General features: G+C 35.6%; 1 protein-coding gene across 1 annotated transcript; it reads right to left on the reverse strand.

The window, feature by feature from the left end:
* Window positions 1–12740: 12740 nt before the first annotated feature.
* On the reverse strand, window positions 12741–14447 carry LOC131675453 (jerky protein homolog-like). The gene is made up of 2 exons (XM_058954434.1): window positions 13075–14447; window positions 12741–12963 (listed from the first exon to the last, which is right to left on the reverse strand). Exons 1-2 carry the CDS (start codon window positions 14445–14447, stop codon window positions 12741–12743), a joined length of 1596 nt encoding a protein of 531 aa, XP_058810417.1.
* Between the last annotated feature and the right edge of the window lie 1294 nt (window positions 14448–15741).

Below are 15741 nucleotides of genomic sequence, written 5' to 3' on the forward strand. Positions count from 1 at the left end.
AAAATCCACGATATGGTGTTGAGAGAAGATTAAAATTGCGAGAAATAGTTGAAGACACAGGGGTATCAAAGGGTACAACAATTTCAATTTTGCATTAAAAATTAGGGTTGAAACAAATATCAGCAAGATGGGGGCCGCGTTTGCTCACTGTTGAAAACAAACGAACCCGCGTGATCACCTCTGAGGCTCTTTTGGCACGCATACGTTGTAATCCGGAAGACTTTTGGCCTCGACTCGTAACTGTAGATGAAACATGGGTATACCACTATACTCCTGAAACCAAAGAACAGTCCAAACAATGAATTGTCGCACGAGAACCAGCTCCAAAGAAAGCAAAGATAGAAAAGTCAGCTAGCAAGATTATGGCCACGGTTTTCTGGGATGCGTATGGATCCCAGACTACTTGGAAAAGGGCCAGACGATTACTGGACAATATTATGCGTCATTATTAGGTCAGCTGAAAGAAAAAATCAGAGAAAAACGTCCTCACTTGTACAAAAAAATATGCCTCTTTCTTCAAGATAATGCTCGAGTTCACACGTGTGCAGTTTCGATGGCAAAAATTAACCATTTAAAGTTTGAATTAATTGACCATCCACCATATTCACCTGACTTGGCTCCCAATGACTTTTTCTTATTTCCTACCCTTAAAAAATGGCTTGCCGGACAACGATTCACGTCAAATAAAAAAGTTATTGCCGAACAAATGCCTATTTTGAGGGTTTTCAGAAATCATATTTTTCTGATGGCTTAAAAAAACTGGAAGGCCATTTAATAAAATGTATCGACCTTCAAGGAGATTATGTTGATAAATAAAAAAAAATTACATACGCAAAACTTTTTTTTCCTTCTTTTTGTAAAAACTTATTGAGTCGTAGCTCTCAGATGGTATCAAAATTAATGAGAACCTTAATAAAAATAGGTTGTCTTTACTATGACAACAACTGGCAAAGGAAACACGTTCAGAATTCCAACAACGATTTTCGGAGGATTATTTTATTAGTATATAAAATAATGTACATTCGGAAAAATATATTCGTAAATTTTAACATAAATGTTTATTACCGTTTTAGAATTTGTTAACAGCGGAGTTAGTGAGGACGGAAAACTTTCATGGAACAGATACAGGATAATATTGACAATAATGTTGAATCATTTACGAAATATTTCAATTTATTAAGTTTTGTTTAACTTTATTTGTTAATAATTAAATAAATGTTGTAAATATTAAAATCATTCGTCATCATGACATCACGCGGTTTGGAATCCCCCGACTCTTCTCTACATAAATATTACAAATGTCATCCGTCCACAAAAGTTGATTCAGTGGTTTGGTTAGCGTGTGAAAATTTCTAGTAATACTAGTGAATCAGTCATATTAGTGACATCTCATCATCCTAGTGAATTAGTGTCAAAATACAACACAGGAAGCCACATCAAATCCATAAAAAATTCATTCATGATCTGCCAAGACCATCCTAACCTAGCGCTCACCTTAAATCTACCATATGATAACTTGAACGAAGAAGCAAGACAACTGATAGCTCAACTCAAATTTGCAAGTAGAGAGCGTATAAAACTGTCACAAACATGAAAATCAAACAGAAAATAGCCAAATTATGGAAACGACAACATATGAAAATTTCAAAGAACTGCAAACTCTTAAAATAGAAAACAATTTATTATAAGAACTATCTAATGAAACAAACGAAAAATCTAATTATTAAATGAATTATTGTTGAAAGAAAAACAAAATAAAATTACAAAATTATTCAAAAATTCATATACTGAAGTTGCCATAATGCCCAAACCTACTGCAAAAAAACAAGATTAATAGTTAAAAAATAAATAATAACGACAATACTAATTTAACAACGTTATAACCTATTATTTAACCGAGGATAAAACTCTGCAAACTAAAACGTTACTTATAAATAAAAATAAAGATACAGTTATGATAAATTGCATGAATGAATACAACGTTAATACAATTGAAAAAACCCTAACTAAAAAACTATTAAATAATATTAAAATTAAAAAAGAACAAATTAGAAAACCAATAGTTAAGATTACGGAAATCTATAAAGCCTTTACAACAAATGAAAAAGTTATTAAAACAGACATTAATGAAAGAAATTTTAGTAACTTTAAGAATAAATATAGTGTTACGAGTTTTCTCAAGTGGTAGACTGAAGACAAGTAGTGTACTAATTGAGGTAACATCTAATTTAGACAATCATATTAAAAATAACAAAAATAGGATATTCATTGGATGCTAAAACTGTAGGGTGTTTGACGTCATTAACACGCATCGATGCCACAAGTGCTCGAGATTCCTCCACAGTGGCAATAAATGCAAAAATGAAGCCACATGCATCAAATGCACTGACAGTCATACAATTTACAAATGCAATAGTAATACTACTACATGCCCAAATTGCTCGTACCACAATAAAAAATATAATATGAAATATTACGTGAATCACACAGCAAATGATAGTTTATTGCTTGAAGTACTAAAACACCAAATAAAAAAATACATTGCAACGATCACCGAAAATCGTTAGACTCGCGCGAGGTTAAGGAGCGGCTAAACGAGAGGAGCCGCGTTCGGTTCGCGAGAGAGAGAGAGAGCGCGTAGGGGCAATGACCGGGAGGGGAGGGTCCGACTGGCAGTATGACTGTGTCACTCAGTCCGCCTGTGTCGACTAACCTCCGTTTCCGAGCCGATCACGTTTTCCGGGTGATAGTGCGAGGGCGATATTGCGAACTTTGGTGCAGTGTGCTGAGTGCAGCAGCAGCAGCAAGAGTAGCAGCAGTAATTGTAGCAGCAGCAGCAGCAACAACAGTAGTAGCAGCGACAGCAGCAACAACAACAGCAGCAACAGTAATCGCGGCGGTGCGGCGAGCGGAGAAGCAGCGCTTCAACCGTTGATTGTTCGGATACGGTTGGCCACCGTATCCTCATCGTTCTCGCGGTAGGTGCACCTTCCCCCTTTTTATTGTTGTAATTAGCGTGCGATCCCGCGCAGCGTGCGCGAAGAAATTAATTGTTGCGCGCGAGCGGTTAGTTCGCGGTAATCGCGGTTTTCTCTCTCTCTCTCATTTAGCGTGTTTTGTCATTCGCGCGTGCGTGCGCAAGACTCTCGGCAAAACCCTCATGTAACTAAGTTGCATTAAATAAAGTGAACATTAATCGTCATCTTTAAATTAAGTAGTCGTTATTGTGTCATTCCTTTGTCCGGAGATCGCGTCAGTATTTGTTTACAGTCGATTCGAATTCGCCGGTAGCGTAGCACGAATCACGTGAATATCGGTAGGCGGGAATCATCAACCTAGGTTCCTGCGGCGGCCGCACGAGCGCCACTAGTAAGGGCGACAGCGCCGCCAAGCGGTGAGTTGGGGGAACCCAACTCGGAAAAGTGAAGAGACCCTGCGCAGGCGCACTCAGAGACAAGGTAGGTTGCTGTGCTTTGAGCACAGAGATAACTAGGTGTCGTCTAGTCTTAATAAAGGTACGTTCAAGAGATTACAGACTAAATGGCAGCCTGTTACAACATCTATAAATAAATATTTAGAACAAGGAAAAGAAACTGTAATTTACATAAATATTAGAAGTATTAATGCCAATTATAACAAACTGGTAACTTTTATTAATAGCCTAAATAATAAATCTGGTATTATTATATGCACAAAAACTTCCAATATTGATTATCTTCCGATATTCAACATTGCAGGTCACAATATATACTACAATGACAGTAGAATAAATAAATCCGATGGAGTAGTAATATATATTAGAAATAAATATAAAAGAAAACACAGAAGTAGTACAACATAACAACCTTAAAAAACTAACCTCTAAGATTACCATGGAAAATAATAACAAACTTCTACTCTCAGCCATATGCAGATCATATGACATGCATAAGACTGACATTTTAATGAACTTGAAGTCATTTCTAAAAACTAATACAAGAAACAAAAATACAATTATTGCTAGCGATTTAAATTTCAATATCCTAAAATGATGACATAATTGATCAAGATTTTCTACCACTCCTATTAGGAAATGGATATAATCCATAATTTAGCAGCATTACTCGATCATCCTTACATCATAATAGTAAAGGTATTTGTATTAACAACGTATACATAAAATCGGAAAACTTGAATAACAGGACTTACCTACTTACAATTCCCCTTAATATTCATTATCCACTTTTAACGTCTCTGGATTGCTTTAGTAAAAATATTGACCACCAAAATAGAAGAACAATATTAATTTTCAAAAACTAATAACTTCTGCCAAGGTTATACATTAGAATGATAGTTCATACGAGTATATAACTGATCCGAACACAGCAACCAATAAATTAATAGACAACGTTCAACTAATATTAAAAAAGGCCAAATAAACAGCACCACTCCAAGAAACAACAAGCAGATGAAACCAAGAAAATAATGGATAACTAGAGCAATACTGCTTTCGTATAAAACTAAAGAAAAACTCTACAAATTTTGGCGTAACAACCCCAATAACATAGATAAAACAGAAAATTATAAATAGTATGTCAAACTCCTGGAAAAAGTTATCAACAAAGCTAAAGAAAATTTTGATACAAACCTGATTGAATCATTTATAAATAACCCAAGAAGTCTATGGCCAATAATAAATAATAAATTAGGTAAAAATATAATGAAAACCAAAACTATTGATCATATAATTGATAACAATACAAAAATAAAAAATTTAAAAGAAATGACAGATAAAATTAACTAATTTTTCTATAATATAGGTAAGCATCTAAGCAATAGAATTTCTGCTTCACAAAATAACAATATTACCATGTCTATTATGAACCCTACAAGTTTCTTCCTGTATCCAACAAAAATCATGAAATTTGTGAAATAATTAATAAAATGAAGAAAAAAATGGAGTCAGAGATAACATCAATACCACTGTCGTAAAAACTTTAATAGACTTTATTACTATACCAATTGCTAATATAATAAATACTAGCTTTGAAACAGAAATTTGGTCAATCCACAACGCAAAAGAAAAATACCTACCAACAAACTATAGACCAATATCTTTGTTCTCCAACGTTGCTAAGATTTTTGAAAAATTTTTCATAATTTTCATAAAAAACTTACGAATTTTATATACCATTGCAACTTAATATCAAATAAACAATTTAATTTCTAAAAAAACAAAAAAATCAAAGATGCTCTCCAGTATATATCAAATTTAATTTATAAATGACTGGACTCTTGTGATCCCATAGTTTTTAGCTTTCTCGATCTAGCCAAAGCTTTCGAAAAGGTTGATCATAAAATTTTACTTGATAAGTTATATAAGTTATATAAGTTATATAAGATAAGTTATATATATTATGGTGTATGAGGAAATATCCACAATCAAATTAAAAGCTATCTAAACAAATGAAAACAAAGAGTCAAAATCAACAATATACTCAGCAACACTGAGGAAGTTCAGATGGGAGTTCCTCAAGGTACAATCGTAGGACCACTGCTCTTCATAATTTGTATAAATGATATCTTACAAGTCGTGCTCGATAATACAATTCTCTCTTTTTCTGATGATACGGCAGTTATCTTAACTGATAAAAATTGGAAAGAAACATAAACAAATATGAACAATCAATTAGAAATAATAGTAAAATGGTTAGCCCTTAATAACCTGTCACTCAATATTAATAAAACAGCTTATATTGAATTGCATAATATCTACAAAAGAACCAAATATTTAACTTTTGTCTTTTAAAAAATTATCAAGAATAATGAATTCCAACGTACTAAGGATTCTTTACTATCCACTATTACACAGTATTTGCTCCTATGGGATAACTACATAGGGAGGAACCTTTTCAGGATCAATTAAAGGATTATAGAACCTACAAACGAGATTACTGAAAATCCAAAACCATTTCATAACGGAAAAACAATCAATAAATATTGACCAAACCTTCTCTCTAGAATCATTATTATTCCATTATGAAGTTTTATCTCATATGTATAGAGTAGAAGATAAAAAAACTAGATATAATAGTATATAACTACCTAAAAAAATCAAAAGAATTAGCATAAAAAACAGCTTTAACAGAGCTATTGCACTCTTCAACAATCTACCAAATCATCTTAAACAATGGTCAACAAAAATAGTATTAAAAAAACATTAAAACAATGAATCAAAAGAAAATCCTGAAACTAGAGTCTGCCAAAACCACACTGTATAAAATCGGTTATAAAGAAATCATTCAGTCATTAATCACCATGTTCAAAGATTTTTTGTATCCTACTTCGAATGTTTATGAGGATACAATTTATGAGAATCCAATCATAAGGCAAAATTCAAACCTGTTTCTTGTTGAGCGGAATTCTAATTGTTTGAAATATTATTTCTATTTATTCCGCAAGCCGTACGTTAATATTAATGACGAACGGACGAGGTAGAGGATAAGATAGAGTAAAGTCAACAACAATTTATATAAGTGAACACAAACTAAAGTGACAGTGAAAATGTATAAGAGACCAGAGCAGACATGCTGCGGCTGTTGCTCTCTCGACGCTTGGCGAGAATCTGGTTATTGTCTGTCGCAGCAGACTCGATGATAGTTCGGTGGATGTTTTCAGTTTATGAATTTTCAGAAAATTCGTTTGTCATTGGTTAAATAGTGAAGTAGGAAGGAGGTAGGCGGTTACAATCGAGGATGTATTTGTTGGAAATGGAAACGATCAGTTTGGCACAAAAATTATTAGTTAAGATACTGCGAAGACCTCTTTTTATAGTGGGTATCATAAACGTCCGGAGCGACGAGGGCTCGACTGTCATAAACGGCTGCGCGACATGCGCTGTACACGTTAGAGGGATTAGAATACTCTACTCGGCCTAACATAAAGTATTCAAATAGTTACAAAAAATATTACTAATGATTATTAGTTGTACGTGACTAAACGCGTTTTCAGAAGAGAACAGCTTTTTTTTACTGTGTGAGGCTCGCATCGAGGACAAAACAGAACCCATCGAAACTGTTTCTGATACTATTGATAACATAGCTGTTAAAAACATTACCAAGAATTTAATGCAAAAGGCACTGCCATCCCCTGGAAAAACACTACAGTCTGCAAACTGTATCAGGATGACCTACGGGGGTATCAAATATCTGGGTAACAACAAAGCTCTTCTCTATTTCGATAAAGGAACTTAAGGAACGCAAAACTTCCACTAATTCAGTTTATTCGCAAAAATTTCAACCATAACATAAAGACCTAATAGTTGTAGATGATGTGGTGTTCACATCCACTTGCAATTACATCAATATTATATAACATCAAAGTATTTTCCCTTACTATAGGGTAACATGTGCGGTTGGTCTTACTTGTTCAGGCTGTCCAAACAAGATGGATAGGATAATACGAGTATATGCAAAAGAGAAGAAAGCTAGCATGGGTTACTACAACACAGCAACATAGATGCTAATCAGATTCTGGTAAAGAAGATAGTGATAGATTAAATTATTCGCTTACTTTTTCTGGCATTTTTTTGGTTTTTGGGTTGGGTTACTTTGAACGGTACTTTTACGGTTACTTTTTTGGCTACTTTTCGGTTACATAATCTGTTAGATTAGCGGGATATTTTTGGTTACTCTTTCAATAACTTAGTTGGGTTGGGTCACATTTCCGGTTATTTATTCGGTTACTTTCTCGTTACTTCTTCGGTTATTTTTTGGGGTACTTTTACGGTCACTTTTCGGTTATTTATTCCGTGATTTTTTCCGTTACTTTTTCGGTTATTTTTTGAGTTACTTATTCGCATACTTATTCTGGCACATTTTCGAGGTTACTTTGTCGGTTACTTATTTGGTTACTTATTCAGTCACTTCTCCGGTTACTTTTTCGGTGAGTTATTTGGCTACTTATTCGGTGATATTTCGGTTACTTTTTATGATACTTATTGAATTACTATTTCTATTATACAGGGTGGACCATTTTAATTTCCCTAGTGAATTTTCTCTGAAACTATGGAGGTTAGCGAAAAATGCTTCAGACAAAAGTTGTCGAATTCCGAGGGAGACATATGATGATGAGCATGACTTCGATCTTGGAGGTAATTTTCAAGGTCATTTGAAGGTCAACTTTGTTTTTTTAAACGGAACCCTCTATTTTTGACTCCGGATTCGGAGGGAGCGGGAAATTCTACGTTAAAATGAGATAATATGTGTGGAGTCCGATTAACCCCCCAAAGACAGCAGATCAATATTTTTCTTTCACCTAAATGTTCGGACCACCGCTTCTGAAATTCGAACGGGTTATATCTCGAATACTTCCCGTCTTTCCTCGGAGGTTCAAGATCATGTCAAGGTTAAATGTAAATTCTCAACTCGATATGGAAATTTTTATTTAGGTTCAGAAATCCAGATTGAATTTTTCGTAAAGGTATGGATTGTAATCAAGATCTATCATATCCCTTAACCGACAGTTTATTCGATAGGGATAAGTTGTATTGGTAAGCGTCTTCGATAATGGTTATTCTACTCTGATCGTTTTGGCTTTGATAAGTTGATGCAGGTGTGCATGTGATTCTGATATTCTTAAAATCATATCATTCCCTACTACACCTCAGTTTTTTCTTTTAGTTCACTATTCTTAAACCGAATGATGCATTAGTGTTCGATGATGCGAATGATTTTCTTTCAAAGTTTATCAAATAAAAGACAAGCTATTCGTTGTGGCTATGTTGGATTACTCTGCACGAGAACGCGTTGATATCATTACGACTCTTGGTCTAGCCGACGGTCAAGGTCATAGAGCCGTACGACCTTATCGTGAACGTTTCTCTAATTGAAGACATCCCGACCATAGCATTTTTCATCGCATTCATCTAAAGGCTCAATAAGAACATTTAGATCGTACGCGATGACGTAATACTTATGATGAGAATGATTTCTCATTCTCATCAAAGGAAACTGTACACAGAATATTGAGAAAAATGCGATATCGACCATACCATATTACTCTCACCCAAACTCTCACAGAAGGTGACATGGAAAGACGACTGGAATTTTGTTGTTGGGCAAAAGAAATGATCCAGAATGACAGACTATTTTTCCATAACATGCTATTCTCTGACGAAGCTACATTCAAAAATAATGGGCAGCTCAACAGGCACAATTCACACTAATGGTCGGATAAAAATCTGTATTGACAAATAGGTAATCAGCATCATTGGAGCACTAATGGATGGTGTGACATTATTAATGGATATCTGATTGGACCTTATTTTTTTGAGAGAAGTGTCAATGACCCAATCTCTCTACAATTTCTACAAAATGAACTAGATGTATTACTGGATGAAGTTGACCTTGGTACCAGATTGAGCATGTGGATGCAATTAGACATAATATAATCATAGAGATGTTCGAGCTTACCTTGATAACAGATTCAATTGTAGATGGATAGATTACCTGTTGGACGGCCACCCCGCTCTCCCGATTTTATATCTCTGGATATCTACCTATGGGAATACTTAATAAATATCGTTTATGAACAGCAACCCACGATCCGAGTTGACATGAGGGATAGAATCAGAATCATATGTCGAAAAATACCACGTGATGTATTATTTAGAATAGTGAATAATTTTCATGAGAGGATAGAGTTATACACTCAACAATTCGGCAATATATTTGAACAATTAACATAATCTATTCCACTATATAGTCAACATATGAATAAATTGAAAATAATTGAAACTGTACCTTCATTATTTACCTTCCCAAGTGGAGCAACGTGGAATGACATGACCTTGAACTATCGAGGAAAGACGGGAAGTATTCGAGATATAACCCGTTCGAATTTCAGAAGCAGTGGTCCGAACATTTAGGTGAAAGAAAAATATTGATCTGCTGACCTTGGGGGGTTAATCGGTCCCCACACATATTACCTCATTTTAACGTAGAATTTTCCCCTCTTTCCGAATCTAGAGTCAAAAATAAGGAGTTCCGTTTAAAAAAATAAAGTTAACCTTTAAATGACCTTGAAAATTACCTCCAAAGTCAAAGTCAAGGTCACCGCCATATGTACCCTTCGGAATCCAACAACTTTTGTCTGAGACATTTTTCGCTAGTCTCCATAGTTTCAGAGAAAATCCACTAGAGCAATTAAAATTGTTCACCCTGTATAATTGGTTACTTTTTCGGTACTTTTTCAGTGAGGTTATCGGTTCAATATTTTCTTATTTTTTCTGGCTCTTTTTTATAGGTACTTTTTCACTTACTTATTCGGTTTTTTTCGGTTACTTTTTTGGTTACTCTTTGTGTTACTTTTCTGGTTACTATTTTGGTTACTACTTCGTTACTCTTTCGTTTACTTTTTGGGGGTTCGGTTACTTTTTTGCTCACTTTTTTGATTACTATTTCGGTTATATAATCGGTTACTTTTTCGGTACTTTTTCGTTACTTTTCGTGTTACTTTTCTGGTTACTTTTTTGATTACTATTTCGGTTATACTCGTATAATCGCTAACTTTTTCGGTACTATTTCGGTTACTGTTTAGGTTACTTTATTTATTAACTTGAAATATAAAAGACGAACATTTTTTTTTAACGAAGAGTTACGAGTTTTCTGTGATAAGTAAAGAAAACGTTTAATGTATGTATTTGTTTTGTTATAGTTTATTATGAGTGTTAAAAACGTAGTTAGTTGATGATGATTAGTATTAAAAAGTGTAGCTAGGTCGATATCAAATTGAATTTGGATTATGAATTTTGTCTTATTAATTTTGTCAGAATTTATTGTTAAGATAGATTAAATTTCACAATACCATCGATTCTAGGGTAAAAATTACATATGACATGTACTTTTTATTTGTAATAAATGCATTATTATTAGGAAATCACATAAACAGTTTGTTTGAGCAGCTTAACGTGCGCTACATACTTCTACCGCGAGTGCTCAAAATTTTGGCGTCACAGCAACACATAAAGATGTTTTTTTTATCAACATAACATAATTTTGTTTACATGAACAATATTATTATTTACATCATAATTTGTTAGCCTATTTTACAACATTAAACTATTGTAATAACGATAAAAACTCAAATGGATTATGACTACTATTTTTAAGCTGACAAATATAAAACAGTATACGAGGTGTGTTCAAAAAGTAAGGTGAATTTTTATTTTTATAAAAAAATATTTATTTATTCATCAATATTTATGTTGTTCCCTTCAAAGTAATCCTCCTCAGATATAATACACTTGTGCCAACGTTTTTTCCAATCCTCAAAGCACTTCTGGTAAGCATTTTCTGGTATAGCCTTGAGTTCTTCCAGCGATTTTTTCTTTATCTCCTCAATCGTTCCAAACCTCCGTCCTTTCATGGATTTCTGGAGTTTTGGGAACAAGAAAGAGAATAGGGGCCATATTTGGTGAATATGGTGCTTGAGGCATGATTGTGGTTTTGTTTTTGGCCAAAAAGTTCGACAGAAGCAACGATGAGTGAGTAGGTGCATTATCGTGATGCAAAATCTATGAATTGTTTTACCACAATTCCGGACGTTTTTTTCGAATTGCTTCTCGCAAACGATGCATAACTTCAAGGTAATACTCTTTATTAACCGTACGACCTTGTGGTAAGAACTCTTGATGTACTACGCCACGATAATCAAAGAAAACAGTGAGCAAAACCTTGACATTTGATCGAACATGACGTGCTGTTTTCGGTCTTGGTTCTTCTAAAGTCTTTTATTGGGATGACTAGAATTTAGTTTCGTCGTCATAACCATAAACCCATGATTCGTCACCATTTATGACTCTTTTGAGCATATCAGAATCATCATTGACGCCTTTTAAGAGCTCTTGAGCGATGCTCCTTCGACGGTCCTTTTGTTCAAAATTAAGCAGTTTCGGAACAAATTTTGCACCTACACGTTTCATGCCCAAAACTTCGGAAAAAATTGCATGGCACGAGCTAACAGAGATGCCGATGTCTTCAGTTACTTCTCTAATAGTGATTCGACGATTTTTTAACAGCATTTGTTTCACTTCGTCTACACTCTCATCAGTTATTGAAGTGCTGAGGGGTCCAGAGCGAAGTTCATCGTCAGTATCTTCTCGGCCATCTTGAAAGAGCTTATATCACTTGTAAACGTTTTTTCGACTTAAAGTAGACTCACCGTATACTACTGTCAATATTTCAAGTACAGTCGGACCTCTGCTACTGCACGCTCTCGGGAGTTGGTGCCCTCCGCCACTGCCCGCTACGGGCTCTCTGGCGTTAGCCAATAAGAGCGCTCCGTCAGGTACGGGCATTGAGTGGCGTGCCGCGCTGGTCTCGAGGGGGGCCCGGAGAAAATGTTACAAATTTTGCTTGCATTATCACCTGATAATTTTTTTTTAAATTATACACAGTAAATCATTTTACTCGAATGGTGTGACACAACTTACCCAAAAAAAAAAATAGTGTAGTGAAAGAAAGCAAAATGATGTACTGTTTATAATTTAGAAAAATATCAGGTGATAATGCATGTTTGTAGGTACATACATAAAGTTTAAATTTTTCAAATTTTCCGTTAAAAAAAACATTATAAATAAATTTAACTATGCTTTATTTTATCAAAATCATGTACATTATACAAAATCAACATAAAAAATTAACAAAAAATCAACAAATAAAATCAACGTACAAAATCAACATACACATTCAGCATACAAATTACATTGGTTTGTATATATTTAGTATTAAATCGGCGACTTCTTGCACATTGCTTATCTGCGCGCTCGTCGAATCCCACGTTCGCTCTAAGAATGTTCGAAGCTTCAGAGCCGCATCGTAGGCCTCTCCAACGGAAACTTCTTTCTCTGGTTCTATATTTTCGACTTGTGCGATCGGCTCCTCGTCTTCTTCAGCGAACTTCTCCGGATTATTAGACGTGATTCTGAAATAATAGATAAAAAAATATATTAATACAATGTTTTTTGAGTACATATTTGTTTCTATGAACACATGTAAATTACATATAAATAATTACATAAAACTTTTACAATACCTTTCAAACATTTCTTGGATGTTCAAATTTTGCCAGCCATTATCCGTGTAATCTTCCTCGATCCATGCTTGGGCCATCTCGAATGTGCAGTCGGCGAAGGCTGGGCTATCCTTAAGAAGTTGTAACAACAAGTTAACTTCTTCAGCCGATGCTCTTTTTTCGTAGGGAGAATCGTCCTTACCCAAAATTCTGTTCCATGCGTTGCGGAGATCTCTGGCGTTGATAACATCCCACGAACTAGAAATTCGGTAGCAGCAGTCCTTCACCGTCTGCTTCTTTGCCAAATCGATGACGCTTGCTCCCGATGTTGCTTCTTCTAGGACTAGCGCTTTAACTAAATTTTTCCGGAACATTTTTTTCATTTTTTCAATGACGCCCTGATCCATTGGCTGAATCAAAGCGGTGACGTTCGGCGGCAGGAACATCACTTCAACGTTCTCGGCGATGCAATTTAATTCAGCTGCTGCGGGGTGTGACGGCGCATTGTCCAACAGGAAAAGAATTTTCTGTTGCGGCGGATGATGCGCTCGGACCTCCTTGACGAAAATATTCTCGAACCAGTCCAAGAATATGTTCCGATCCATCCAAGCTGAACGGCTATTCGTGTATTTGACGGGCAGTTTCTCTCTCTCGCACTTCGAAAAACATCTGGGATTTTTCGACTTGCCGATGAGTAGAGGAGTGATTTTATGCGATCCGGACGCATTGGCGCAGCACATCACAGTCACTTGTTCTTTCTGCTCCTTCAATCCCGACGGTTGCCGCTCGTATCCCGCCGCTAGAGTTTTCTTCGGCAAGGACTTGAAAAATAAGCCCGTCTCATCGGCGTTGTAGATCTCATCCTCGGTGTATCCTTTCTCTTTCAAGTAAGAATGCAGCGTCTCTTTGAAATTCTCTGCTGCTACGTTGTCGGATGACAACTTATCTCCTTGCATAGATAACTGCCGAATCTGGTAGCGCTTCTTGAATTTCTCTAGCCATCCATTGCTGGCCTTGAAATCGGCCGCTGCCCCAACGAACTTGTTGAGCTCCAAGGCCTTAGCTTTCAGAACATCGCCCGAGATTGGAGTCCCCGATGAACGTTGCTGCTTGAACCACTCGTACAGCGCCATGTCGCGAGGATTCTCTTCGACGTGGATCCTCTTGCATTCCTTATTCTGCTGGCTGTCATCCAATTCCAGGGCGCGCTTCATAATTTCCGGCTTCTGCGACTTCACTCTTCTGAACGTCGTCGGGTCAACGCCGTAGAGCTGGGCCAAACTCTGCGTTGTTTTGCCGGCGTCCAGAGCTGCGACGATAGCGTTTTTTTGCTGCACTGTCAAGTTGACCTGCCGTTTTCTGGTCCCGAAGTCAAAGCGCGTCTTTAGATACATATCTCCCCCCACAAATTACAAGAGTCATAAAATACAAGGAGTGTAAATCATAAGTCACAAGTTACAAGTCATTAAGAGTCATCTTGAAGAGCGACGCGTCGGCGCCAGACTCATAAAAGTGCGCCGCCGGCAGGTGCCAGGTAAGCGACCGAGAGCGCACGGCACTGCGCTCGAGTCATAAATCGGGCAGTGAGAGAGGCTAGATAACGGGCAGTGGCAGAGGTCGGGCAGTTGCGGAGGGTGCAGTAGCAGAGGTTCGACTGTATTTTGGAGCACTTAATTCCATTTATTACACGAAGATTTATGCAAACTCTTTGATCTATTGTTTTCGACAGCAGAAAATTGCCGAGCACAAAAAATACGTCTAACGTTTCTGTCTCACAAAAAAAAAGTAAACATACAAACTGGTTAAAACTTAGAATATGTGAGGGACATTTATACCAACATAATAAAAAAATATCGATGATGGAATCTACGTATCCCGCCCAATTTAAAAATTTACCTTACTTTTCGAACACACCTCGTATACATGACAGACCTCTTGATCTATAATCGCATGTTCTGGTAGAGCAAGCTTTGTAATTAAAATTGGGTATAAGTTCGTCTACGGATAGATACAATCAAACTCTTTTCCGGCAGTAAATATTCATTTTTCAACGTATAACTAAACTGTTAAAAATCTAATTTTTTCTAATTATTTTAAATTAAATTAATTTGTTGGTAAGTAGTATAAAAAGCACTTAAAATATGTAATTACATTGATAACTTTGTAATTGGATTATAGGAGATATATATAAAGTATTTAATTGCATTGATTACCTTGTAATTGGCTTATAGGGTATAAATGTAATTGAAAATACATTTTCGAAACGATACATATAATTGCACAGTTGATCAAAAGTCGTACAAGTACTTTTTTTATTTAAAACTTTTATCAATTATTTAGCTGCATCCTGCATAGAACTTTCAAAATCGACCGCTTTGCTATCTACATTATATAGATCTATTATAAAAATTTGTATACAACAAATATTGAATTTTTTCTTTATATATGTAATGTGTGCCTCGCTTGAAATTCTGCAAGTGATTTTTTGATTCGACTTCTAGTTCACTAAACTTTGTCTCCCTATTTTGTTTCTATAATCGGCTTTAGTAAAATAGTGTAAAACCGGAAATATTGATCAAAGTTCAATGCCAGCCTTTTCTGTTAATATATGTATAGGTTGTAATGGAGAATCACGGCTTAGCCGATATTCTTCCGTTTAGCTCTCGCTAACATCTGTGCGCCGAGCCA

This window comes from Phymastichus coffea, unplaced genomic scaffold, assembly GCF_024137745.1.
Source record: "Phymastichus coffea isolate CEN01 unplaced genomic scaffold, Cenicafe_Pcof_1.1 PCOF00021, whole genome shotgun sequence".
In the NCBI taxonomy this organism is placed as follows: domain Eukaryota; kingdom Metazoa; phylum Arthropoda; class Insecta; order Hymenoptera; family Eulophidae; genus Phymastichus; species Phymastichus coffea.

Excerpts from the sequence above, each read along its gene's own strand:
- LOC131675453 (XM_058954434.1), bottom strand. The coding sequence starts at position 14,447 with ATGTATCTAAAGACGCGCTTTGACTTCGGGACCAGAAAACGGCAGGTC. Across the intron at positions 12,964-13,074 it reads ATCCAAGAAATGTTTGAAAG|AATCACGTCTAATAATCCGG; the intron begins GTATTGTAAAAG and ends CTATTATTTCAG.